This window comes from Daldinia decipiens, assembly GCF_022478715.1.
Source record: "Daldinia decipiens strain CBS 113046 unplaced genomic scaffold F4813scaffold_32, whole genome shotgun sequence".
Classification (NCBI taxonomy): domain Eukaryota; kingdom Fungi; phylum Ascomycota; class Sordariomycetes; order Xylariales; family Hypoxylaceae; genus Daldinia; species Daldinia decipiens.
In genome coordinates this window covers 75,437-101,088 of record NW_026054575.1, presented here as the reverse complement: position 1 = coordinate 101,088, position 25,652 = coordinate 75,437, and the positions used below count along the sequence as shown (strand labels likewise).

The window sequence follows — 25,652 nt, the reverse complement described above, 5'->3', positions numbered from 1 at the left end:
AGCTAGGTAGGTTAGGAGGTTTAGCAGGCAAGCAAGCAAGTAGGCAGGGTAGGTAGGTACCTAACATACCTCATGACAATACAGATGGCAACTCCTTCAGTAGTCACCCAGTCACCTAGGTAAGGCAAGTACGTATAAATGCATGCGTGCGTCAAATATTTACCCTTTTTGGTTGCTCAGCGCCTGTGCCTTGTCAGTGACTTTGTAATCCCCTCTCAACAACCCTTCATTTCCTATCACCCTTTCTTCTCTCAGTCATCTCAGTCATATCCTATTCTTCATTTCTCGATTCCTTTTTTCGGCACTCCTTTCTCTTTTCTCCTACGATCCTTTTCGCCAAAGTCGTTCATTCAGTCGTTCATTATTAACCAAGTCCAAAGACCCTAATTATTCTATTCCTGACCTTGGATAGGTCAAGGCAGGTTCATTGATCCTATTGACTAGACAGAGTTCGCCAACAAACGCCAACAAACGCCAACAGTGTTTATCTTTACTGGTAAGTCTTTGATTGAATCTCATCTTTATTGCACCCTTTTGTTTGGCACACAAAACACATTGCCTCCAATTCACTTCTTCGTTATCCTGCACAAAGCCTTACCCTATCACGTTCTCTTGTCTGTCCAACCCCAGCCCATTCATGAACAATCGCTATTGTTCACCATCGCTCGATTTACGAGAACACAGTCATTAGCTACTCACCACCCGAGGAGTCAAGCCAAGAGTCCAAGGTTATTTGCAGATACGAGGCTGCCTACTTAAACTCTCGCTCTTTTGCTCTACTTTCCTACCAACTTTTCTGACTTGAAATTTATCCCATTACGTACATATTAATAGCCAGCATCTTGGTTTTCCTTTGTGTGCACATTCATAACTTTATTACTTTCTTTTATTACTTTCATTTATTCTATTGCGCAAGCAACCTCCCTAGAGGAGCAACCACTAATCTTGGATAGAACTGTCGATATTGGCCCTTAAGCGTGGAAAGAGTCTAAAATTCCACATAGGCATCGCTGGTACTGCCATCAACATGGGACTTTCAAAGTTCCTTACTGTTTCTTTCTTGGCTGCCCGCCTGTTTTCCGATGTTGCGGTGGCTGGCCCGTCGGCAACGGTCGAACTACAGGTAGGCAATGCCGCCTCCAACTACTGGGTTGCCGACATCAAACGTCAGGGCGTGGCAGCATTCGGGCAACCCGACTACAAGGTTTTCCGCAACGTCAAGGATTACGGTGCTAAGGGAGATGGCACAACTGATGACACCGACGCCATCAACAAGGCTGTCCAGGATGGACAGAATCGATGCATCATGCACTGTGATTCCCGAACCACTACCCCGGCCCTTCTCTACTTTCCCCCTGGTGTCTACTCAGTGAGCAAGCCAATCATTCAGTCCTATTATACCCAGTTCGTCGGTGATGCGCTCGATATCCCAACACTTAAAGCAACCGCGAACTTTGATGGCATAGCCGTTATCGACGCTAACCCTTACGATTACAACGTCGATCCAGCCGCGAATTGGTATATCAACCAGAACAACTTCTTCCGCCAAGTCCGCAACTTCATCATCGACATCAAGGATATGCCGCTCAACAAGGGTGCCGGTATTCATTGGCAAGTCGCCCAGGCCACTAGCTTGCAGAATATCGTCTTTGAGATGAACCCTGATACCAGCGAAGAGAACTTGCAGAAGGGACTGTACATTGAGAATGGATCTGGTGGCTTCATGGCTGATCTTACATTCAACGGTGGAGGCATCGGGGCTGACATCGGCAGTCAGCAGTACACCTCTCGGAACATGACGTTCAACAACTGCAACACGGCTATTCACATGATATGGAATTGGCTCTGGTTAATGCAAGATGTGACGATCAACGGCGGAAAGCTTGGTATTGACATGACCAGTGACGGTGTTGATCCCATCAAAGTTGGATCGTTGCTCCTCGTTGATAGTAAGATCTCGAACGTCGAAGTCGGTATCAGTACCCTCTACAAGACCGATCTTCCGGACACCAATAATACCCTCATCCTGGACAACGTAGACATGACCGAGTCCGTTCCTACCGCTATCAAGTACGCAAAAGATAACACTACCGTGCTTGAAGGAAACCAGAAGATTGTTGGATTTGCCCAGGGTCGCCAATACACCGGCACGACTGGAAAGGCTGTTCAGACCAACAAACAAAGTGTTCTTAAGCCTGAGGCTCTTCTAAATAAGGATGGAAAAATCTTCACACGCGTCAAACCTCAGTATGAGACTGTCTCGTCTAGCAGTTTTGTCAGTGTAAAGTCAGCTGGGGCCAAGGGTGACGGCACAACCGACGATACTGCTGCAATTCAAAAGGTTTTCGATGGTGCTAAGGAAGGAGATATCATCTATTTCGACCACGGCGCATACCTAATCTCTGACACGGTCAAGATCCCCAAGAACATCAAGATTACCGGAGAGATGTGGCCCCTTCTGATGGCTACAGGCACCAAATTCGCCGACCAGAATAAACCGGTACCTGTCTTCCAGGTTGGCGAGGCTGGTGACATTGGTAATGTTGAGATGTCCGACCTCATCATAGAAACAAAGGGATCTCTTCCTGGTGCTATTCTCATGCAGTGGAACCTGGCTGGCTCCGAAAACGGCGCTGCCGGCATGTGGGATGTGCATTTCCGTGTTGGTGGGACTGCTGGGACTGAGTTGCAGTCCGATAAGTGTACCAAGAACGAGAATGTCACGACGACTGCCAACCCCGAATGTATGGGCGCTTTCATGATGCTCCATGTCACACAGACAGCCTCGGCCTACATCGAAAACTGCTGGTTCTGGGTTGCTGACCACGAGCTCGATCTCGAGGACCATAATCAGATCAACATTTTCAATGGTCGTGGTGTGCTCATCGAGTCGCAGAAGCCAGTATGGTTTTGGGGTACGGCTTCAGAGCACAGCATCCTATACAACTATCAGGTCTCCAACGCTCAGAACGTTTTCATCGGAGTGGCTCAATCCGAAACGGCCTACTTTCAGGGTAACCCCCAGGCCCCGGACGGCACCACAGTTCTCGAAGGCTTTTTCGATCCGGACTTTTCGAAGTCCTGTGACGGCTCTTCGAAAACATGTGCTCGCACTTGGGGTCTTCGCGTCACGAACTCGTCGTCGGTATATATCTATGGCGCTGGTCTGTACAGCTTCTTCGACAACTATGACCAAAAATGCGTAGACAAACAAAACTGCCAGGATAACATGATCAGCATCGAGGACTCTACTGGAGTCCACCTCCTTGGTATTAGCACCAAGGCCTCGGTGAACATGATTACCGTCGACGGCAAATCGGTTGCTCTTGACAAGGACAACAGAAACAACTTCTGTGCCGCTATCGCTAAGTTCGAAGTCAGTGCCGTATCAGGAAACCAGCCGGAACCGAGCGGTTCCGGAGAGGACTCAACTACGGCTCCCGCCCAAACTTCGACGTCAGCCTCAGAAATAGTCCCATCCGGCACTGAAACAGTTTTCCCAACGTCAGGCTCTGGTTCCGGTCCTTCAGGTAGCAGTTCATCTGCTGTCGCCACCGAGACTCAGGCTACGGCTACTCCAGTATCCACACCTGCAGGTAGCTACGTTCAGCCTGGTGTGGATGCGAGTACCGCGACAACAGCGGTAGAATCCACGACCGCTCTACCAATCCCGTCGGAGACCCCAAGTGGTGGTGCTGGTGGAGATAACTCTGCTGTCACGATTGTTGTCACCCAAACAGTGACAGCGCCGGGAGTATGCTCCCAGGCACCGTGAAGTACGGCTCCTAGGAGTGATACTACTCGGAGCTTTTCAACGAGCACCGCAACCAGAACGACCACCGTAACCTCAAGTGGTTGCGCGTCCAAGACAGCGCATGTGAAAAATTCTTGAGATGAGCAGGGATGTCTATTCGGGTGATTTTGACGAAGACCTACATTCAACGTCCCTAGTCCTATATGTTCGCTTCTCTTGTGGCCCCAGTGGCATTTAAATAGTCAGATTTTCACTTGATTCGGAGTAGGCAGGAAAGGATATCAAGGTAGCCAGTCCATGAGGATGGCCGGAGTTCAGATGATTGATAGGATCCATTTCGAGATACCACTTAGTACTTGGTGCCCGTGAGATTATCAGTATCTCGGGGAGAGCAAGTGACGGTCAATAGGACCCTGAGTTGCTAATTGCTCTGCATTCATGAATACCAAATATTGATTTTATTGTTCACGTACTTTTATGACAGTCTCGCAAGTGATGTAGAGCCCCTTAAGCAATTGCCCACATTGTGGAGCCTGGAACGCTAGTAAGAATTTGGAATTGTGCCTACCTAGGTAGGTACTTGGTACTTCTTAATAAACGTATAATATACCTAGGTACATAGGTACCTAGGTAATATGTAATAAACGTCATCGGATGCAACTTTCTTTCACCCTTCACCAAGAAAATAACACTCTTCGATCTGAGTGGTTCATTGTGTGTTAGGTATTCTCATTGTACTCAAAAGCGCATGTTCTCATCTACTTCGATTCATTTCCTCAATAGTTGACACGTACCAACAAAGCTTTGCCAACGCCAATGTTATACCCTCCCAACTATCATGACCGATAACAACATCACTTCTTCGCTAAGATCACGACAACAAGCCAACATGGCCGCCGGTAGCAAAGCAACAGGGTTTTCATCGTTACCGGACGATACCGCGGGTAGACCGACGTATCCCCCTCCTTCGAAACGCACCTCGCCGTTCCTACCGACGCCTCTCGAAACCCTGGTGCTGCTCGTGTACCCGACACTCCTCACGTTCGGCACCGTATTCTCAATCATCAGCCCGCAGACCAGGGCCTCGCCATACGACCCGACGGGACACTCACACGTGGCCAGCGCGGCACCGAGTTACTTCGCGCGCAAGGATAACGTGTTCAACACGCTTTTCGTCAAGCGCGGGTGGGCGTGGATCAGCGCCGCGTTCGCGACTTTTGTGCTAACGCACCCGGCGCTCGGGGCGCAGAGAAGGAGAATACGCGCGGCGGGCAGGTGGGCGCTAGTCACGGCGTGGTGGGTGCTCGTCACGCAGTGGTGCTTCGGCCCGGCTATCATCGACAGGGGGTTCCGGTTCACGGGCGGCAAGTGCGAGGTCGCGCGGGAGGCGGTGGCCGAGGGCTCGGCTGATAAGGCGGAGGCGTTCACGGCGGTGGCGTGTAAGGCCGCGGGGGGCCGGTGGAGCGGCGGCCATGACATTAGCGGGCATGTGTTTCTGCTTGTGCTGGGGAGCTTCTTCCTGCTGCAGGAGGTGGGCTGGGTTGTGTATCGCGCGGGGTTCGCGGGGGGCCGCGAGGAGAGGTGTGTTATTATGGCTGATAGCGCGGTGAAGGGCGCGAGCGTCGAGGCGGAGAGCGCGGAGCCGGTTGCGGACGAGGGGGTGCTGGGGTTTGGGGGGAGGTTTGTGCTGGGGGTTGTGGCGGCTTGCTTGTGGATGTTGCTTATGACCGCTATCTACTTTCACACGTGGCCCGAGAAGGTTAGTTTTATCCCGTTTCTCTTTGCGGACTTGGCGTTACGGATGTGCTTGCTTGCTTGCTTGCTTGCTGACTCTTTACGACAGTTGACTGGACTGTTGGTTGCTGCCATGGGCATCTACCCCGTATACATACTCCCGCGGTGGATACCGGGGTTGAGGGCGCTCGTCGGGTTACCTGGGATATAACTTGCGGAGGAGGGACTGGGGAGTTTACGTATGCGTGGGTGGCGGTTCGCATAGCATGGCGATGAATTACGAGTTGAAGATAATAGAGTATTATATTTTGAAGCCCGGGACAACTATCCATGGCGGCGGGCTAATGCTATTTTGAGATGACATATAGACTAACATACCTACGGTACCTATACTAAATTACCCTGGATTAAGTTAAAGATAATTGATATGGTATGATAGGTATGATAAGATCCTATAACTAACGAATGCTTCTTATACTTTTACACTTTCTTTCCCTCTCCCCGCCTCCTCTTCGCCCTCTTCTCGCCGCGGTAATGATAATGGTGTTCCCTCCTCATCTTCTTCGTCCAAGGTGCTCTGCTCGGCATTGATCCCGAAGAGTCCAGCGTAGTCAGGAAGTTCGAATCCACCAACTGCTACCTCTAGTCCATTAGTATTATTCCCAAGCGCCGGGTTTGTTATCGTAGCTTGGGATTCGGTGAGGATAGTGTCTTCGAAGCCGGTATCTAGAGGTCGGGCATACAAGGCTTCGATCGGTACAGTACTGTCGTCATTTGGAATATCAGACGCGATGATACCCGCCATTGGCGGCCGAACCACAGTAATGAAGAGCAGTCATGCCAAATCTATCCTCCATATTCAATAAACCAGCATTCCTATCCAAGAACCACGAGGTTACTATTTTGGATGGACCGGTCACTGCCAAATGAAGAGGTGTACGCCCAAAGTTATCGTATAGGGGTTTGTTAAAGTCCATGTCCTTTGCAATAACCTCTATAATTCGCAATACCTCAGGAACGTCACGCCGGGATCCGATCTGAGCTGCGAAGTGAATTGGGCGAGTGAAGTTGATCGAGTTTCAAGGGTCCCGGAAGGGAGTGATAGCTATTCTCTTCTCAGCCATACGGCACTTCGCTCTTATAACCGGCGGCCAACGCAACTTTAAGGAGGTCTGATAGAATGTCAGGGCAGTGATATTGTACGGCTACGTGTATCGGCGTCCATTTTGAGCGATGGTCTGAAGTGTATAGCGCTCCTTGGCATTGACCCCCCCTTTTCTTAAGAGGGGGAGGGAGTTCTTATCCTTCAGTGTGCACTTATTAAGGGTATGAAATGGCATATGATAAGTTTAAAGAAGGACAGAAAATTATGAGAATGTCCAAAAGTACCTAAGGATATAATCCTAAATAGCTCAGTATTTATTATAGATCGCGACGAGGTGCGACAAAGCTCTTTGCTATATAGATGCCCTCCGTTGGTGATGCAAATCGCTTCGCGCAACACGACGTATTTCCCTGCAAGTAATAACCCGTCTCAAGGAGGGGATGCGGGATAGAAAGCCTTATAATAATACGTTGCATATGCCTAAAATCAACCCAAGTAATTTTAAAGTAATAATCTATCAGTTTCCACGATGCAGAAATTCGAAATTCGAAATTCGAAAAAAAAAAAAAAAAAAAGAAAAGAAAAGAAAAAAAGTGTAGTCGTCTAAGGAATCGAACCCCGGAACCTAGCAATACTTCATAAGGATAGTATAAGGATATTATTATAAGGATGCGGATCAAGCAGTTCTTAGGAGGGGCGCGGAAGTATTCGCTAGGCCGTACCAACACGACCTTTTGGCATTTGTTAAAGACCCCTACCGTTTATTAGACTTATAAGCCTTCGTTTTAGATTCTAGAATGGGACAATGTCGGGTGGCTTGGGAATAAGATTCCCGCATTGTGGTTTGATAGAGTCTATTTTCTGTATGGTGGCGCGTACGATAGAGTTACCTACCTACCTACCTACCTACCTACTGGTCCCAAGCCAAACCTATATACTCGCATTGCTCCGCCTCCATAAACGGCTCCTGAACGCTGGGCCATTGCAAGATCCGTCTTGTCATCCCCCCCTCGGAGGTGGAGGGCTGCCACCTCCCAGAACGCTCGATTTCCCCTAACGTGCTCTGGAAGCCCCTGGCCTTGAGAAACTCGACATCAGGGTTAGGGTCGAACGATCTTGCGAACGAGCTAAAGGAGTCTAAAACGAATCGCTCGAATGACAGATCAAATTCGTCCCGCATAGGTAGGCCTTGTCGGGCTAGGTTGCCGAAGATGTAGTATAGCTCGCCCGAATGGCATTTGAGATACTCGCCGTTCGGATCGCCGTGGGGGTGAGAGGTTGTCTTGGGCGGCTCGCAGGCGTCGATCTTCGGCCAGTCTGAAAGCTGGTAGGTCCTGTTGAACTCGTAGAAGTAGACGGGGTGGAACCGATTATTTCGAAGACCACCGGACACTGTAGCCTGATCACCGCATCGGAAAATACTGTCTGTAACAAGACGAGTGGCCATGTTGAACAGAGCTAAAGTCTTGTTCTCTATGTTGGGAATTGGGAAGAGGTCTGGCGGCGGCACGTCGTAGCCTTGGGATATTAGATACTCTGTCTGGTTCGTCGTCGTAGGGTAACTGATGAATGGGCCGCCGTCGTCGCGAGTAGTTCCCATCATGATACGAACCGGAAGCGTGGGCCCTTCGAGTTGAAGCTTGTCGGATGTGAGATATGTGCCGTCAACAACCGGGAACTTAGCAAAGGTGCTTAGGCCTCCCGCGAGAGTATGAGGCGATATCGATCGCAGACAGTCTACTTGAGACGTAGCGTTCGCACAGCCGGTTTCTTTTAAGATGGTGTTTCCTAATGCCTCGACTTCCTCTTCGATCGTGTAATATTCTGTGTAGCCCGTGCTGGGATCTTTATTGGCAAGATTGCTGACGGGTATAGCCCCTGCAAACTTCCCGATAGACTTCGGAGAGGCTATCAGGGCGTGGACACTCCCCGCGCCGGCCGACTGTCCAAATATGGTGATTCTATCAGGGTCGCCACCGAAGTCCTTGATATTCCTCCTTACCCACTCAAGAGCGTTAATCTGGTCAGCAAGGCCGAAGTTACCATTAGTGACGCCGTCATTTAAGGCCAGGAATCCGAGGGTAGTCAACCGATAGTTGACAGTAACCACGACGACATCGCCCCTTGACGCTAGATTACCTCCGTCGAACGTAGGATCGCTTGCTGCTCCGTTTATAAACGCACCTCCGTGTATCCAAAACTATCCAAACTGTTAATCGAGCCTTTAGACGGGTTCCTCGAAGCACTGGAGTCAATACTTACCATGACCGGCTTCAGCTTTTTAGTAGTAGGTTTGGCTGGGATGTGAGTGGTCCAGATATTCAGAAACAAGCAATCTTCAGACCCGATATTCCCCGCCTGAAGGCACCGAGAGTCATACTCCAACGCAGAAACCTCACTCCCATTGCCGACGTAAGGCTCAGAATACGTGAATCGCTTAGGTTGCGGTGCATATCGAACCCCTAAGAAGCGAAAACTCAAGCGGTCACGGTACCTAAGGTAGACATGTATCAATATAATAGTCTTCGTAGACAGCCGGATAGCGGTGATGACACTTACCCCGTAAGAGATTCATTGTTAGACTTCACAGTGATTTGCCATCTCTCGCCCGTATCCTGAGCCACTACGTTAGAAAATGGTGCCGATTGGGAGCATAGAACCGGGAGCTTAGCCTTCGGTTCTGCGTGAACTATACGGCCGTCTATGTCTATAGCCCGAGCCGACTGGTTCCCAGACGCAACCCAGAATTGCGAGAGACCCAGATCTAGATCTATATATTTCAGATAATTCAAGTTGGCTTGAATACTTTTCGTTCCCGACTCAAGTGACCAGAGCTGTTCACCCACCGCCTCACATGTCTTGCGAGCGTTCTCTAACGACCGCGCTTCTAGCAACAAAACGCCGGAGTTGGATACAGGGCTATTCGCCCCTAGGCCTAAGTTAGGCGCGAGATATTGAAACTCTTGGTCTGCAGGATACGATTTACCTTGTAGATCATTGTCAATTAGTAACGTAAGACTCGAGTCTAGGGTCTGCGGAGAGGGGACCGCTATAGCTCCAACGGCAAAGACTGCAAATGGTAATCCTAACAGCATCGTGAAAATAGCAACGTCTCTAGGAGGTGCATGCCGGCTTCTGAATAAAATTAGGAGCAAATCAACAGTAAGTATTGTAGTTTCCACCGGAATCCAGAGTTATCACGTACCACCTCCTCGGCCCTTCGTATGTCTCTACTAGCAACAATTCATTGCACAAGTATATTATCCTAGATATAGGTCCAAAGTGAGCTAGTTGAGGTGGGATGGGGAACGTGGATGTGGATATCGTGTGGAGATCATGTCCCCCAACGTCCCAAACAAGTCTAGAGTAGATTGTCAGAGTCGCAGTCGTATTCTTAGGCTGAATCGAAAGTAGAAGTCGGACCGGCAATCGTAGCATAAGGCACCGAGCCTCTACCTTTTACAGAGATAGAGAATAACTGGTCTAGGTATATGCTGACATTATGCAAGGTTAGTTTGTGTCATATTCTACGCGGTGAGAAATGATGATGAATGAACGAACAAACAAAAACAATGGCCAAAGTCGATGCTAAATCAGGTTTCTCATTCGCTACTTTGGGGTATAATATGCGCCAGCTACAATAAAACAAAGACGTGATAACACACAAACACGTCAATACATGTCTATCTCATACACCCTCCCTACTCCTATAAGACCGATCCTCTCTTATACCATGGGGATGCCAGCCCGAAGCGTCCAGCAGACCATACTCGTCTTCGTAAGTAGAGGTCAGCGTCGACTCATTGTATATTACCATACCGCCCGCCCGACCAGCAGGGAGTCCGTGTACGCCGACTGTAGCCCCGCTCGGCCTCCTAGTTTCTTCGGAGGACTGGCTGTGGGGAGGTTTCCGCACGAAGGACGGCCAAGTTTTTTCCTTGCTGCTGCAGGGGCTGGACCAGCCAGTCCAGTCCTTAACTTGCGCATACGCCAGTTTCCAGAGAGGCCCTAGGGTGGCAATGCAAGCGCAGATGAGGCCCGTGTTGATCTCGAGTATACTCAAGGTGAAGCTGACGCCGGCCCACCACGATCTGTCTTTAGTTCCGATCACTACGAAAAGAAGGGAGTCAGCCAACGGTTATTTATCAACAGTGTTCCCAAGCGATATGATGTGACGATTTGAAATACAAGACATACAGTCATACGTAGCGATGCCCCAACGAGCGACAGCCACTGCCCAAGCACTATAGTTCCATACATCAGCGCAATTCACAATGTGATAGATAGTATACTCACGCAAGCCCGCTACTCAGGACAAGACTCAGCCCGACCTTCTGCAGCTTCGACGCCACCTGCAACTTCCATATCATGGTAAGGGGCAAGATAGCGATGACCAAATCACTCGCCATATTGCAAGCGCCGTAAAAAGTCGCCGTCGCGATGCTATTAATGCAATGCCCCGGCAAACTCGGCTCCCACTTCTTCCTGATGGGTTGGCAGCCGAGGAACTCGGTCGTGAGGTTGCAGAGCAGATACCCCGTGCAGAAGAACAGGGTGCTGTAGCACGCCCACCTAAACCTGGCGTACACGCCGAACAGCTGGAGGTACAGCAGGATGAGCGCGCTCTTGAAGCCCATCAAGCCCAAGACGTAGAACTCGGACGTGATCCCGATCCAGAGATAATACCGCGCGTTGAGCTCCTCGTTGTACTGCCATACGTGCAGGCCCATGCCGTTGTACGTCGCCATAGCCATGAGCACCGCGTGCGTAATGCAGACAAGCATGCTCAGCGCCACGATATCTATAGTAAATCAGCGCTGCAACATTATCGACTACCTCCTTTCCAACAGAGAAGCTAAGTACGTACAGTCGTCAATGGTGTACTTCTTAGCCTTCAGCAAATAAGTCCGGGTATAAAACCTCAGAGCAACAAATGCAAAGGTGATGAACGGCATGATGACCGCAGCGCGCCATATATGCACCCCATTTTCAGCCGGTAGATGGGCGGGCGGCGTTCCATTGAAAGTTCCCGTGGGTGACGCGCGTTCGAATAGCGACGAGAGGGAAGGCATATCGAGGCGACTTATACAAACATAAGGGACCTAAGGTGAGTTCTCAGCCCTACCCGGCCTATTTTTACAACGCCAAGATGGCGCGATGATAGATTCGATAGGTAGGTAGGTAGTTAGAGATGTGGAAAAGATGGATAGATACCCAGATAGATGGATGGATGGGTGGATGGGCGGATGGATGGATGGATTCGATTTATTTCCAGTAAAGTTCTTACCGGCAAGGAAACACGCAGGCGTGTGTTCCTGACAACTCCAGACATCGGGATGCAAGCTTACTTAACCATCCTTTGGTTTCTTGCTTATCATCATCTCGCACATAAATGCGACGGCAGGCAAAAGGATCGTGGCCCTGCAAGATGCTACACTGCTACTGCGTGATGTCATTAGTGCTTACACGCTGTACTAGGGCTGGAACGTCAGGACGTCGGCATAGCCTATCAGGGTGGCTTGAAGGTTGTATATTCCAATAAAAGTGTCCAGTGATAGGTTATAGCACTGGCTGCTAAAAGACATTGCAATCTTAGGTGGAAAAAGTCCGAGTAGCGTGGCATCGAATGAGACCAAACATTGGACAAAACCAGGTATGCGAAGATTCTTTTCCCTTTTTTGATATAGGTTTATGTTAGGTTCCTATGTAGTGTAGGACAGCTAAAAATAGCGATCCGGCATGGCTGGGACGATTGGCGACACTATTAATTAGTACCTACATACGCTATGTATACGGACGTAGTGGCCCCTGCGTCCGCTACCTCCGCATTTAGCTGCGCCTAGTACCACGACATGGAGCGGGCCAAGCGGGCTGAGCGGGTAATTTGCCGAACTAGGAACCGTGCCTGTTTAGCGTCTCTTTTAGTCAAAGACATCGGCATCTTGATAAGACTACCTACCTCACAGTAAACTAGCACGCACCTACAACTCAGAACAGTCAGTAGGTAGTAGAACCGCAAGGAATAAGAAATATTAAAACTATAAAATCACAAAGACATTCATCGAATAGTTACCATCTATCAAGTCGCAGTGATATTCGAATATCAACGATCCAATGCGGACGGTATATCTGCTCTTGCTACGGTACAGGAATCCCTCCTCCAATAACGCCCCTTTTGATACATTGTCGCCCCCCTTTTGGGACTATGATAAATCCGAGTCATAACCCCCTTTTAACAATGCCGTAACTACTAGTTATGTAAAGAAAAACTGTGTCCATAGAGAAATATATGATATGACACACCACTTCAGATTCTAGGCCCGCCGGATAGGCAGCGACGGAGGCGGCATGCTCTCGAAAGTCCACTGCCCCCCGCTGCCGTAATCTTGCTTTGAGGTGAACTTTGCCCCGAACGGTTTGTACATGTGCGGGATGAGTTGCGGCTGCGAGCTGTACGGGACCAGCTTCTTCAGCCTGGGCTTGTTCACTGTTACACTAGCCGACTCGTCCAAGAAATTCTTCTTCTGGTCCTTGATGATCTGGCGAAGCTCCTGGTCGTCGTTCGTGATCTGTGCTTTTATGAAGCTGAGGTCCGTAGGGTCTTGGGAAGCATTCAGTTCCTCCATCACAGGTTTCCTATACTCATACGGAATGTTCTCCAGTTTCGGAACGGGCTTTGCCGGGACGGTAGCGGGGTCAAGTTTCGCTTCATCTCCTTTCTCGAGCAGCTGCATAATGTCAAGGCTTTCCCCGGGTGGAATAGGCGTTGAATGGCTAGGCGTCACGCAGTCCATGTCAACCTCTTTACGAAGTATGTGGTCAATATCGATCGCAGAGAAATAAGCGCATGCCTGTGGAAGGTCATTTATGCCAACCTGCTGGGCGAACATCGCTCGGGTCCAGAGGTTAGCGACTTGAAGAGCCATGGCAGCTCGATACTTGTCTTCATTCTTGACGAGATAGCGTATCTCGTCATGTACACTAATGGCGAGACGAGCCGTAATGTTAAATCGTCGAGTTAAGTAGTCCATTGAAACGATTAGAAGATGCAGATAATCCACACCCGACGACTGGATTGCCCAGTTGATACGAGATGTGAGGTAGCCCCCCTTGCTAATATACCTAGTCAACAGAGCTTCGGTAATTCCGGCTCCGAGAACCGGGGTTCGTGGGCGATCTTGTTCTGCGAATTCTTCAAGCTTGTTGAAGACGAACGACTCCGTCCCGCCCCTCCAGAAAGGCCGCTTAGAGAGCGTTTTCCTTGTTGTCTTAGTACCCTTCGTCGTGGCATACAGTTTTCCAGCGATCTCCAACGTTTCTGCATCAGAGAGGCTAGGGTTAAACTGTCTGAGCAAGGTAGCAGCAAACTTAAGTCCTGCTCCGTATATCCGGCCGTAGTTGAAAACTTTGGCATTGTTACGTGTAATCCCTAAGATGGAAGCGGTACGGGAGTGAAGATCAGTCCCTGCGGCTTTGGTGCCTTCCAAGGTCATGAAACCAATAGCGTTACCACCATGGAGTTTAAAGGTAGCATCTCCTATGACGCTGGCGATCCAGAGTTCTTCCGAGTCGACATCGGCACCGACAAAGCAATAGCCTGGTGGCGCTTTGACCATTGCTTTCAACTCAGAACCAACCCTATTCTTTTTTGCATTGCTTGCGGTTAACCATGTATTTTCGACTGCTCTTCGTGTAATAGTACCCATTGGGATAATTTGAGGGAGTATATATCCAAGGTCATAGTCATCCTTTTTAGCGCAGTCCTCTTCGTTATTCTCAACTTTATTCTCTTCGTAAACCACCATTTGAGATGTGATCCTGCTCCTAGCGCTAATCCAATAGGAACACGACGCATTCATATCAAGCGCCTCTTTCGCTAAGGGATATTCCGACGATAAAGTACCATTTTCGAAGTATGGGAGATATCCTTTGGCTAACGGGTTCACGCATCGCGTAGTTGGGCCATCTTTATGAGGGAGCTTAAAATATACTCCAGTCCTGTCGTTCTTTAAAGCTTCTGTAGGTTCGTCCGAGAAGTCACACTTAGTAAGCTGCGTTGGACTGTATTTCGACATGTCTGAAAGTGGCACTTTAAAAACCCAGCCATACTTGTCGGACCAGACCAGAGGATAGCCATCCCACGCAAGTCGAAGCAGAAGTGGCGCAATTCGAGTCCTAACCGTAAGACTGATTGCCGCATCGCTTTTCTTGAACAGGTCTTTATACCATTTGGGCATTCCAGGTTTCTTCTGGCGAGCAGAAGGTCTTGGGGGGTCGCCCTTTTTCTTTCCCTTGACCATCTTAATTTCTTGGCCAGACCAGTCCAACTGCCTCAGCCATGGATCATTGCTCCATTTGTCTTCATCATCCTTAATTTCTATCGCCTTCTCTGCAAGGGAGATTAGACGATCCTGGACACTATCAGATAGCCTATGGTAGGTGGCTTCCGCATTTTGAACATATGCATCCCATGACTTGTTTACGGGGAGGATGACCGAGGAAAGATGTCGTAATGCAGCAAAGCTGACGGGGTGAGGGCAGACCTTGAGGAAATTAGGGAATATGATCTTGTAAACTTTGTGGGTGACGACTACGTCTGCCGCGCAGTAATCCAGTAGCTCGTCCAACTTCCCGACAATGCCTTCCCGGTCCAGCTCCCCAAATTGATCTCGAGCTGCTTTGTCGATTGCGATATTTAGATGGAACTGAGCAACATGGCGGAGGGAATTAATCGAACTTCTCTCAACCCAGAGTTCTTCTTCGTCCTCATAGGTGTTGGCCAATAGGTTTACTAGCTCCATGTTGTCTGTCTCTTTGGTGATTTTATCGCGTAGCTCCCTGTTTTTTTGGTGCTTCATCCATGTTGGCCGTTGCTGTGAACACATGCCGTTGACTGCAACATGTAGTGACATGGTATCGAGAAATGAGTTTCTTGACTGTTTCAAATCGTATTCTTCAAGGATTCTTGCTCGGTCATACCCAACATTATGGCCGACGATGATGCGTTCCTTATTCGGATCGCCTAATGGAATCAGATGCCGATCCGTATCGGATTCACCAAGTAGCCAAGGCGATAACCAAGCGTACCAATTTGTCGGGCTCATCGCGCACGCCATGACGGCAAACGAGCTCTCCTTCCACATGACCTCGACGTCGAAGCAAAGCATATCAGAGTCCGGAAACTCGACCTGCTCTGGCGGCGTACCATCGTCGTAATACTTTGTCCATCCGCTTCGCCTCACCCATTCTTTCGGCCGCAAAGGTGCATGTTTTTCTGCAAACACCTTCGCCATGTCAAGGAACGGGTTGGCACAGTCCATGCCGAGCTTGTGGAAGTGCTCGTCCAGAGTTACACCCTGGAGTTCAGGTACATCAAAGGCAATAGGTTGAGTATTGTCGGTGTTCTTTCCATAAAGATCATGGCGGCTTAAGTGATCTATGGATAGATCAATAAGCTCTTGTGGTGGTGGGTCGCTACCGTTTTTGAAAATCTGTTCATAGATACGGCTACTGACTTGTTGCACGCCTATTTCGTTGAATCGAGCACCGGAAGGATCTATAGGTTTGTTTAGAGGTCTATTATACATGATTTTAAAACGAAGAAATGTATAACTGACTGGCGGGACTTGGTATGTGTGTTTGTGTTTGTGAGGGAGGATCGTGGGAAGTTTGAGGAGATTTAGAAGCTTGGGCTGCGGCGGTTGCGGTTGCGGTGGTCTGCCGCCTCAAATGGAACGTCAACGGAGAAGGCCATAGTCGACAAGGGTGATTATGCACCCGATTGGCAAGCCGCACGAAGCTCGAAGTCGATGCGCTTCCTATGCGGCCCTTTGCAGGATGAAGCATTACTTCCGTCTATCAAAGATCATTTCGAATTGGTAGGTTCTTGTCTGAGTTTTAAGAGTGCGCGAATCATGACGAGGATAATTTTGATAGCGCTGAAGATTTGATAAGCCTCCACAACTTTAGCGTCTAAAATTTAGTGACCTTGTGTGGGCCACAACAATTATCGATTATCGTCTATACCAATTACGGTAAGGCGCCTATTAGTAATTATGCACAAACGCCGTGCCCCTCTCCGATCTGATTTCCAATCTACCTTGTTTGCTGTATCTGCATATCTAACGCTTTGGCGAATATGTATATTGGTAGTTATTAAAAAAGAAAGAAAAAAAACCGCATGCTAATAGCCGTCTAATTCATCTCACACGCACATCGCACGTCGCATGTATTTGCACCCATGGAGATCTTGCTCTACTGTATCTTTGTCGCACCGCAACCAATCTAGACGATTGATCGATGTACAGCATAAATCATCATGTACGGGTGTTTACTCGTGTCTCTCATAGCCAGCGCTATCAGCTTACAGGAAATGATAGGGATCACTTCACCGTGTCTTGATAATCTCTTCGCATTTAAAGCCAGCGAATGCACTTTGGTGAGATATAATCTATGCTGTGCCCCCCATATTAAGGGCGATTCCGAGACGGCTACGGAAAGCGGCTGGTATTAGCAACCACATGACCTGAAAGTTATATGCATCTGGCTTATAATAGGAGTCACAAGATGCCAGGCTCTACTAGAGAGTAAGGAAAAAGAAAAACCTCGGACGCTCCATTACGCATCGAGGGGCCACGGCATAGGATAGCTGCATCTATGCATGAGAGCAAGGCTAGCTAGTAAGAGACGTGTGCTACACGGGGCGATAACTAACGACGAAGTCTTCCGGAAAGATAAAGACAGACCGCTAGATAGAGTTGAAAAGGTATTAATATCTAAGCCGAGAAAAAAAAATAAGGTAGGCCTATGCCAGAGAATACTGAGCAGAGAATACTGAGGTTTCGCCCGCTGTCTTCAAATCAGCGTGCTGGAAGAGTTCAGAGCCTCACGGAAGGAGATGGTGGTTTATAAGTGGCTTGGTGTCGCCGGATAATCAATCTATTAGAAATATGTGGTCCTAAGAAGTCGCTCTTATACGAACCTAGAGCTTGTCTATGAATCGTTTAGTGGTGAAACGATAGCATATTCGCGGATCCCTCTGGTAGCTGAGATAGAAACTTCATGGTTTTGGTTGAAGATATGAGATGCATGTTAATTCGAGGAACCCAGCAGTCTTCGGTCTCGAGCTTTACTTCTAGTACGGTAGGCCTCTCTTATAATACTACGAGAGACTAATTAAACGTCTCGCACTGAGACATACGGACAGGCGCGCGCTGCGGCAAACCAACTCGGTAGTGGAAGGACAGACTTCCAACAGTTCGGTAGCTGGTAGCTGGTAGCTGGAGACATTGGCCCGTGGCAGATTACGAATCCAGTCTCGCATGACGAAATCACGATAATATCATCACAGACACCATACCCTAGACCATGGCCTCGCTGAAGCAAGGTGAATCACCGCTGGTACCGCCCGCAGCAACGATATACAACGTGCGGCCACGCATCATAATAAGACAAATCCCACGAGCTTGCGTACTGGATTTATGCGCCACAGACACATGGGCTAGGTACCTAACGTTAGGTAGTTTGTCTGCGAACGCTTTGCCGAAAGGTCTCGGACCAATTTCCTCGCTGGCCGAAGGTGGCCGTGATGTTCGGGTCTTGACTCGAGACATCACTGATTACATGCCTTCCGTTCCCGAAACTTTATCTTACGGGAAAGGGGGAAGCGAAATGCGGTAGCAAACTTCATTCCCCGAGTGTCTATTCTTGAATCTCCCCTTTCTCTCCCCTCCAATCCCCCCTCATATAGTTTCATCCGCATGGGAGGAGGTACGGTACGTGCGCACATACGTAGCACCATGGGAGACAACGTTTCGTTCACTCTGCCTTCTTTGCCGGGAAAGGCGTAGAGAATGGCATTTAAACACTTGCGATATTACCAGGTGCTTAGATTTCTGAGGCGAGCGCGAATCCAGAAAGGCGGATAAGGTAGCTCCTGTGCAGAGGATCCCCTGTATGCTAGGTACTCGCCCAGCTCGTGATACTGGCACGAGATTGTTGCACCAAGTGGTGGAGTAAACTCGAGAGAGGAAAGGAGAGAGAGGGAGAAGTGTACATCGTTCCCGCCGTATGGCCTAGTACAGAGGAGCAAGAGGCAAAAAAGGGAATATTGCGTAGTATCGGCAGTTGAGAGAGCTAGATAGTCGCGTGCTACAGAGATCTCTCGACCACGCTTTCACATAAGTCTCAGCTCTTTCCGAGACCGTCTGTCAAGACTTAATGCGTGGGCCGAGTCCGACAAGACCTTACCATACGAACCGACTTGATAGCCCTCATCAGTGTCTAGACATAGGGACGTATATTTAGGACCGGGTATAGGTCTTCCATGGATCGTGTGTATATAAGTATGAACCTTTGGACTCGTCCTTGCTAGCCCAGTATCCGATAACCATACGGCGAGTCCCATTATCACAGCCAGCCATCGCCGTTATCTAGGGTAGAAAGGCCTCATGGATTCAAATGTGTTACCGGAAGCTCCAGGGTGTCATATGGACGAGCACGCATCTTTAGGATACAACAGGAGGGACAATTTCGAAGACACAGCCCGGAGGGACAGTGCACCAGCATCACCGATCTACGACGTAGATGGCAAGAGTTTATCGCCAGGTCTGCGAAAGGATGATTACCAAAACCAGTCAAGCCTTGACAGCGACCTAGAGAAGAAGGGAAGCAAAGGGCATCCAAGGGCACATATCTTCCTTGGCAAACCTATGTCGGTTATTCATGAGCTGGCCTTCTTCGTCGTTGTGTCAACGGCCAATTTTACACCTCGTGAGTCGGTTCTCCGAATTGCGTTCTACTCTGAGTTATTCGTGAACAATCTGACTAAAACTAAATAGATTCCGGATTTCATCAAGCCCTCTGCATCCTTCGCCTTATAGGTTCTGATTTGGGCGCCACGAGCCCAGGACAACTCGTGTGGCTTATTGCTGGATATGGCCTGACTGGGACGTTCATCCTCCTGGCAGGCCGCCTCGGGGACGTCTATGGCCACAAACTCATCTTCCTCGTCGGCAATATGTGGTTTGCGCTGTTCTCGCTTGTCGCCGGCTTATCCATCTACGCGCCTCGACCTTACGCTGCTTTCCTCTTTGCGCGTATCATGCAAGGTCTCGGCCCGGCACTAATAGTTCCAAACGCCGTAGCACTATTAGGCGTCACATATGTACCTGGGCAACGAAAGGCTATGCTGTTCGCTATCTTTGGAGCCATGGCTCCGGCTTCTGCTATCATCTCGCCGGCATTTACAAGCCTGCTGGCACTGGCGTGGTGGCCGTATGCATTTTTTGGCTTATCCCTTCTATTACTATTCACTACTCTCGCCGGTGCACTCGTGATACCAAGCGAGTTGTCCCCGGAAAAGGGTAGAGTATCGACAGGGGGGTTAAAAGCATTATGTGCTGAGCTAGATGTCCCCGGTGCTCTAACAGGGGTCAGTGGTCTTATTCTCATCAGTGTTTCTTGGAACCAAGCATCCGTCAAGGGCTGGCAGAACCCGTGTGTTCCCGGGCTTCTGATAGCAGGAGCCCTGCTATGCGTGGGTTTTATTTTTATCGAGAAGTATGCCAGTAAACCTTTGATACCACTCGAGGCTGTCAATTCGGGAGTATTTTTCGTCCTTGGCGCCGTCTTTTGTGGCTGGGGCTGCTTTGGAATTTATATCTATTATATTTGGGGGTTTTATGAGGTGTTGCGAGGCGCGCCGCCTCTCCTGGCCACGGCAATGCATAGTCCGATTTTAGTCAGTGGTATTGCAGCAGCCATTACTACGGGTATGATCATTCACCGTGTAGGACCAGCGGTCGTGATGGCCCTCGCACTATTGGCTTTTACCATTGGCACTACCCTCATCGCAACAGCCCCCATTAACCAGACGTATTGGACACAGACTTTCCTCTGCAATGTGATTATCACCTGGGGAATGGATTTGAGCTTTCCAGCGGCGACGCTTATGCTTTCGGATTTGGTATCTAGCGAGCATCAAGGCATTGCAGCCAGTTTAGTTACCACTGTGGTGAACTATAGTGGTGCGCTTGCATTGGGCGTTGCTGGAACCGTTGAGCTTCACGTGAATAATGGCGGAGTGACCGCCGAGGACATTTTGAAGGGATATAGGGGAGCTTGGTAGTGAGTAACTCGGAGTCATTTCGTTCCCCCCTTTTCGATTTTGAGAGATTGAGACTTCTTAATCAGTCTGATTCGAAACTATCGATTTTGGGATATCGTTTGAACCACTATACTTCAAGCAGCTACTAATTTTCATCGAATAACAGCGTGGCCATTGGGTTGGGCGTAGTTGGCCTTGTCCTGTGCTTGATCTTTGCTTGGAAATTTTCGAACCGCCAGAAGACGACCCGAAGTTAATGAGAACTGCCACCATTACTCTGGGAAACGGCTGATAGATGGGGGTGTTATTTCCCGAAATATGCTCTGATTGACCTGATGGCGTTTACTCGTTAAATGATCTACATTTCATTGGTAATTCAATGGGGGGGAGGGGCATCTTGACGATTCTCGGCAACCGAAAATAAATCCTATTGGTATGAATAGTTTGTCTTCCAACCGCTGATGGATGCTATTCGCATCTCAAGCGATGGAAGTGGCACATACGGGACGGTGCGGAAGAGTAAGTAGAATGGCCCAGAGTGTATCTACCTACTCGGTGACCAAGACGATGGCGGGGCATTTCTCTGAATGATCATGAAGTTTTCTATTATTGTACAATTAAAAAGTATTCACTCACATCTACTTCGTACCCCGATGCGGGCCGTCCTCTGTCCGAGCACAATAAAAGCCGATGTCTGCTGTCCGCTGTCTCGGGAAGCCGTGCTATTTGCTATTGGCTCTTGAGGTATGGATGTCGAGAACGGGTGTGATCAACGCGCAGATGTAGATACTTATATATCACATATCTAACCACTGTGGCCAACAATACCTCCGTGCATAGGCGATTCTTAATGGGCTGCAAAATTCAAATAAGCTTATGAGAAATGATAAGCGAAGGTCGGTCTAGATGCAGTAAGCTATGCCGTACCATGTCTCATGCCAGATTTAGACACATCCCTACGAGGAGGTGTTTAGATAGTACCAACTACGCTCGTCATATATTGATCCTCGCACAGAGATCCTTAAAGGGTAACGTCGAAAATACCATTGAATGTAATAAGAGTGTAATCTTTTTCCAAAGTGTTGAAACGCCGCCAACCAAACTCTCAACATGAACGCCATTAGATAGTACGAAAACCACCTACTACAGAGTTAGCCTGGTATTTCTTCTATGAGGTGGTTTACAATTTGTAGTTTACCGTTGAAAAAAGAGAAGGGAAAAAGCTGATGCTGTAAATACCTGATATGTATATATAAGTGGGGGATAAAAAAGGCACAACAGGGGTAGCTTCATGTGCAGATTGGTAGGATTCAGCCGTGCCTGAGCTGTATTGGACCTCTTCGCACAAACATTATTAAACGTATAAGCGCACGGGTGTATCGTGGATGTACATAATGGATATAGGCTTATGTACATGTACGTATGTACGTATTTTAAACCGTGCATGCCGTTCTTTCCGTCTCGACTACCTCACATTACCTAGGTAGTTACATGTACGGAATAGTATGTAATGTTGTTTAAACTTTACAAGTGTAAAACGTTATATGCATTGTATAGCTAGCTAGGTAGGTTCGTTTGGGGGAGGAACGGACAGTGTCCCAGGTGGCTCCAATTGATGGTCCGACTTGTTACCACCACACGGAGTATACATATGTATTATGTATGCAGTTGTGGATGCATGATCGTACCCGGCCAGGAATCAGTTAAATAGGTAGCTTAGGTCATGTAGCCACCTGTGCAAAAACCTCACCTCATCCTCGCACCGAGTTTTTGACAAATGCTTACATATTTTCTTCTTCTTTCTGCCAAACTTCAAACTGAGCGAAGAAAGAAAAAGAAATAGAAAATTCAGCAGAAAAATCAACGACTCTTTTAGCCGGCGACTCCATTCGCATCCATCAACCATCGACGAATCGAATAGCATGTTCGAGCAGCGAGGGGTGGGAATAACTTAGTTGAAGAAAGAAGCATTGAGATTTGCCTTCTACTAATTTACCGAGATAGCTGAGGTACCAGGTAATTTGCTGTTATTGTAATCACCTGGCAGCCTGGCTATTGCGCATCCCGGGAAGCGGCTACCACCAGGTCCGTGAATACCTAGAATACCCGTATCAGCCGTACCTACTCTGGCGCAGGCCTCAAGTGCGACAGGGAAGAACGACGCTTTTATCGCCGATAACAAATTGCCACCAGCTGTACCCAGAGGACAATCACGCGAAAAAAAGCACTTAAGCTCAAGTTTGCTACTATTGTTGCTGCGCTCCTCAATCCTCAGAGGTGGAAATCAACCGTCCAACCTTTTTTTAGTCACTTTGCATTTTCCATTCTACATTCCTCAGCCGAAAAAAAGAAAGAGAGAAAAAAAAAAAAAGGAAATAATGGCATACAGAGGTATTCTCCCACTTTATTAGCATTTTTTCTCAAAACAGTGTCTTTTAAACTTCTCACATATTATACTCTTAAACCTCACACCTGCAAGTAATTCATCCCCTCAACCTGAACTTCACACAATCCATAACCAAATCTCGCACTGTCAAGAAAAAGGAGGCTAAAACCTGGTTACGTGCAACCTAGTAGTATCACAACCCGATTTAGATCCCGCGCAAACCGCATTTGCCAGCGCTGTCGACTTCTCCGACTACAGCATCTTTAATCGCCCAGTTTCCTTCGGACGACCATCCACTCCAGCGAATTCAACCCCCTTCAACCCGAATCAGCAGGACTACTCGGGTTACCAGTTGCCCTCTCTACCCTCACTACTGAACGAGCGTCAATTCTCCGGCGTTTTCGATTCCTTCCAACAAGTCGATTCTTACGTAGCCCGTTATCCACTTCACGATCACAACACGTCGTCGCCCACCAACCATTACAGTCACGGTCAAGGAAGACCTAGTTGGGCGTCTACTAGGCCAGAATTTGCATTTCCCGGGTTCGATTCGAGTCTACGGCGGTTGCCTCGTTCAGCGTTTAATTGCTACCCCGAAACCCACCCCGGCGTTGCCCCACCACGAGCCCAGGGACAGAGGCCGCCATCCTCTAACACTCACGACGTTCACACACAACTTCCTCGCCCGAACGGTGACGACTACTACCTTGCTGCCTTAGCTGACGGCGACTTTTCATCGCCGTCGCTTCCTCCTATCAACAGCAGCCCTCTCCCGACTACTCGACCACATTTTCTCCACCTACCTAAACCTCTTGAGGTCGGAGAAGCGATGCCAACAGCTGGTCCTCGTTGCCCAAGAAGTAACAAAGGACACCTTGTCGACCTGACTAAGGAGGAGCCGGATTTCGATTCCATCTCGGGAGTCGATCCTGCAACACCTGCCATGCCTCCCAGAAAGCGAGCCGCCGCCGGCGCAAATAGTGATTCAGCTTCCAAGAGACGGCGAACATCTCAATCTTCTCTCCAGAACTCCGGCCGATCAACAAGATTAAAATGGAAGCCAAATGACCAAAATCCGTTTGTCGATGATGGCTACAGTGGGCCCGCCAACGACGACAGCCATGAAACTATTGATCTATCTAATGCCGCTGAAGTTCCACCGGAGTTTATGGCTCCTAAGGCTGACAACCGCGTCAAGATTGGCAAATTTCAGTGTGTCATTTGCATGGATGACACCTCTTACTTGACTGTCACACACTGCGGTATGTCGGAATTGAACCCTTTACTTAATTCTTGCTGCAAATTGCGTTACTAACATGAATATTATTAGGTCACCTATTCTGCTCCGAATGTCTGCATTCGGCACTTCACATCGATAATATGAAGAAGACCTGCCCCGTCTGCCGAACGAAAGTCGACCCGAAGGAAAAGAAGGGCAAAAACCAAAAATCCTACTACCATCTCGAACTAAAGATCATGACCGCCAACAAGAAGGGAAAGCGGCCAGCGGTTTCTTCATGACGTAGTTGAGCACATGACAGGAGGATGTTACTTCACCGTCCGACTGACGTGGTGCAGACGCAGTTCCGACAAGAAGTGGGACGAATCAGAGCTAGGCAGGGTAGTCTTCTATGGAACGGCAGCACATCGTGAGATCTCAGCCTCGCCCACGATTTTAATAGAGGTGTTCTAGTATATTATTGAGCAGGTTTCTAAGATGAGGGGCGTTTTTATTTTTTTTTGGTTTTTTTTTGCCGGCCCAAGCGGGAACGGACATGGGCCCATACGGACAGGTACGCGGCGGGTACAAGGCGTGAATTTCTGCATGGAAGGGGAGTTGGGATTCATACATCCACGGCATGATACCCCATCATTTTCTCGTCTCAAACCGGGCTGGGGTGTGGCTTGTCTTCTTTTGCATCTGGCTGGGATCCTGGCGACAGGAATAGCAATAATGTTACGATAGAGGGCAAGCAAGCATACCACATAGGATCGACAAGAGACCGATGTTTTTTTTCTCTCTCTAGCATGACCTGGCTCTAATTACTACGAATGGATTATTATCATTGTTATTAAGCTATACTTACATGCAAGTAGTAGCATCTCGTAATTAGAAGGGTGGTATAATAGAAAGGACATATTTTCAGTTCACGCTTGAATTATGATAATATTGCTCGATAACCCTGCAAACGTTTCCAATAGCTACACTCCCTCCACGTACCTGACACATCGGCATACAGGTTGCCCAGCACGTAAGCCCTTCCAACACATACATACATGATACATATTATATTAACTATGCCCGCGTGCTACTTCGCATATTCATACCTCGCTACAAGGCGGCCTATCACGAGCCAAGGTTTATCTCGCTTCTCTTACGGTATATAACAGCCCTATAAAACAAAGCAGCTTATAACCATTCTACTAGGTACCTAATACATATACCTATTACACTGCTGAAATAAGCCTAGAGCCTCATTGCTTTTTTTTCTTGTCCTTTTTTTGGCGGGGGAAAGGGAAGAAAACAACAAATAGGCAAGCATCCCGTAAGGGTGGCCACCAATCG

At 48.6% G+C, this 25,652-nt stretch overlaps 7 protein-coding genes across 7 annotated transcripts; 4 read left to right on the top strand and 3 right to left on the bottom strand.

Annotated features, from left to right (window-relative positions):
- The first annotated feature begins 708 nt into the window (after positions 1 to 708).
- On the top strand, positions 709 to 4,236 carry F4813DRAFT_368383 (glycoside hydrolase family 55 protein). The gene has a single exon (XM_049244304.1). It carries the CDS (start codon positions 1,028 to 1,030, stop codon positions 3,773 to 3,775), a length of 2,748 nt encoding a protein of 915 aa, XP_049097003.1. The 5' UTR covers positions 709 to 1,027; the 3' UTR covers positions 3,776 to 4,236.
- A 356-nt stretch (positions 4,237 to 4,592) lies between these two features.
- F4813DRAFT_382238 (inositol phospholipid synthesis and fat-storage-inducing TM-domain-containing protein) lies at positions 4,593 to 5,699 on the top strand (the record flags this gene model as incomplete). Its single annotated transcript, XM_049245776.1, has 2 exons — positions 4,593 to 5,513; positions 5,598 to 5,699. 2 exons carry the CDS (start codon positions 4,593 to 4,595, stop codon positions 5,697 to 5,699), a joined length of 1,023 nt encoding a protein of 340 aa, XP_049097002.1.
- Positions 5,700 to 7,402: 1,703 nt separating this feature from the next.
- Positions 7,403 to 9,968, bottom strand: F4813DRAFT_368377 (cholinesterase). The gene is made up of 4 exons (XM_049244303.1): positions 9,580 to 9,968; positions 9,153 to 9,522; positions 8,856 to 9,087; positions 7,403 to 8,793 (listed from the first exon to the last, which is right to left on the bottom strand). The coding sequence occupies exons 1-4, from the start codon at positions 9,686 to 9,688 to the stop codon at positions 7,504 to 7,506; spliced, it is 2,001 nt and encodes a 666-aa protein (XP_049097001.1). The 5' UTR covers positions 9,689 to 9,968; the 3' UTR covers positions 7,403 to 7,503.
- Positions 9,969 to 10,175: 207 nt separating this feature from the next.
- On the bottom strand, positions 10,176 to 12,343 carry F4813DRAFT_368372 (uncharacterized protein). The gene is made up of 4 exons (XM_049244302.1): positions 11,461 to 12,343; positions 10,890 to 11,394; positions 10,791 to 10,837; positions 10,176 to 10,703 (listed from the first exon to the last, which is right to left on the bottom strand). Exons 1-4 carry the CDS (start codon positions 11,663 to 11,665, stop codon positions 10,282 to 10,284), a joined length of 1,179 nt encoding a protein of 392 aa, XP_049097000.1. The 5' UTR covers positions 11,666 to 12,343; the 3' UTR covers positions 10,176 to 10,281.
- Positions 12,344 to 12,555: 212 nt separating this feature from the next.
- On the bottom strand, positions 12,556 to 16,525 carry F4813DRAFT_368369 (DNA polymerase family A-domain-containing protein). Its single transcript, XM_049244301.1, has 2 exons — positions 16,211 to 16,525; positions 12,556 to 16,149 (listed from the first exon to the last, which is right to left on the bottom strand). Exons 1-2 carry the CDS (start codon positions 16,437 to 16,439, stop codon positions 12,908 to 12,910), a joined length of 3,471 nt encoding a protein of 1,156 aa, XP_049096999.1. The 5' UTR covers positions 16,440 to 16,525; the 3' UTR covers positions 12,556 to 12,907.
- A 2,778-nt stretch (positions 16,526 to 19,303) lies between these two features.
- Positions 19,304 to 20,957, top strand: F4813DRAFT_382234 (MFS general substrate transporter; the record flags this gene model as incomplete). Its single annotated transcript, XM_049245775.1, has 3 exons — positions 19,304 to 19,364; positions 19,433 to 20,720; positions 20,867 to 20,957. The coding sequence occupies 3 exons, from the start codon at positions 19,304 to 19,306 to the stop codon at positions 20,955 to 20,957; spliced, it is 1,440 nt and encodes a 479-aa protein (XP_049096998.1).
- A 1,465-nt stretch (positions 20,958 to 22,422) lies between these two features.
- Positions 22,423 to 25,287, top strand: F4813DRAFT_368363 (uncharacterized protein). The gene is made up of 3 exons (XM_049244300.1): positions 22,423 to 23,091; positions 23,278 to 24,348; positions 24,417 to 25,287. Exons 1-3 carry the CDS (start codon positions 23,079 to 23,081, stop codon positions 24,605 to 24,607), a joined length of 1,275 nt encoding a protein of 424 aa, XP_049096997.1. The 5' UTR covers positions 22,423 to 23,078; the 3' UTR covers positions 24,608 to 25,287.
- The last annotated feature ends 365 nt before the right edge of the window (positions 25,288 to 25,652 follow it).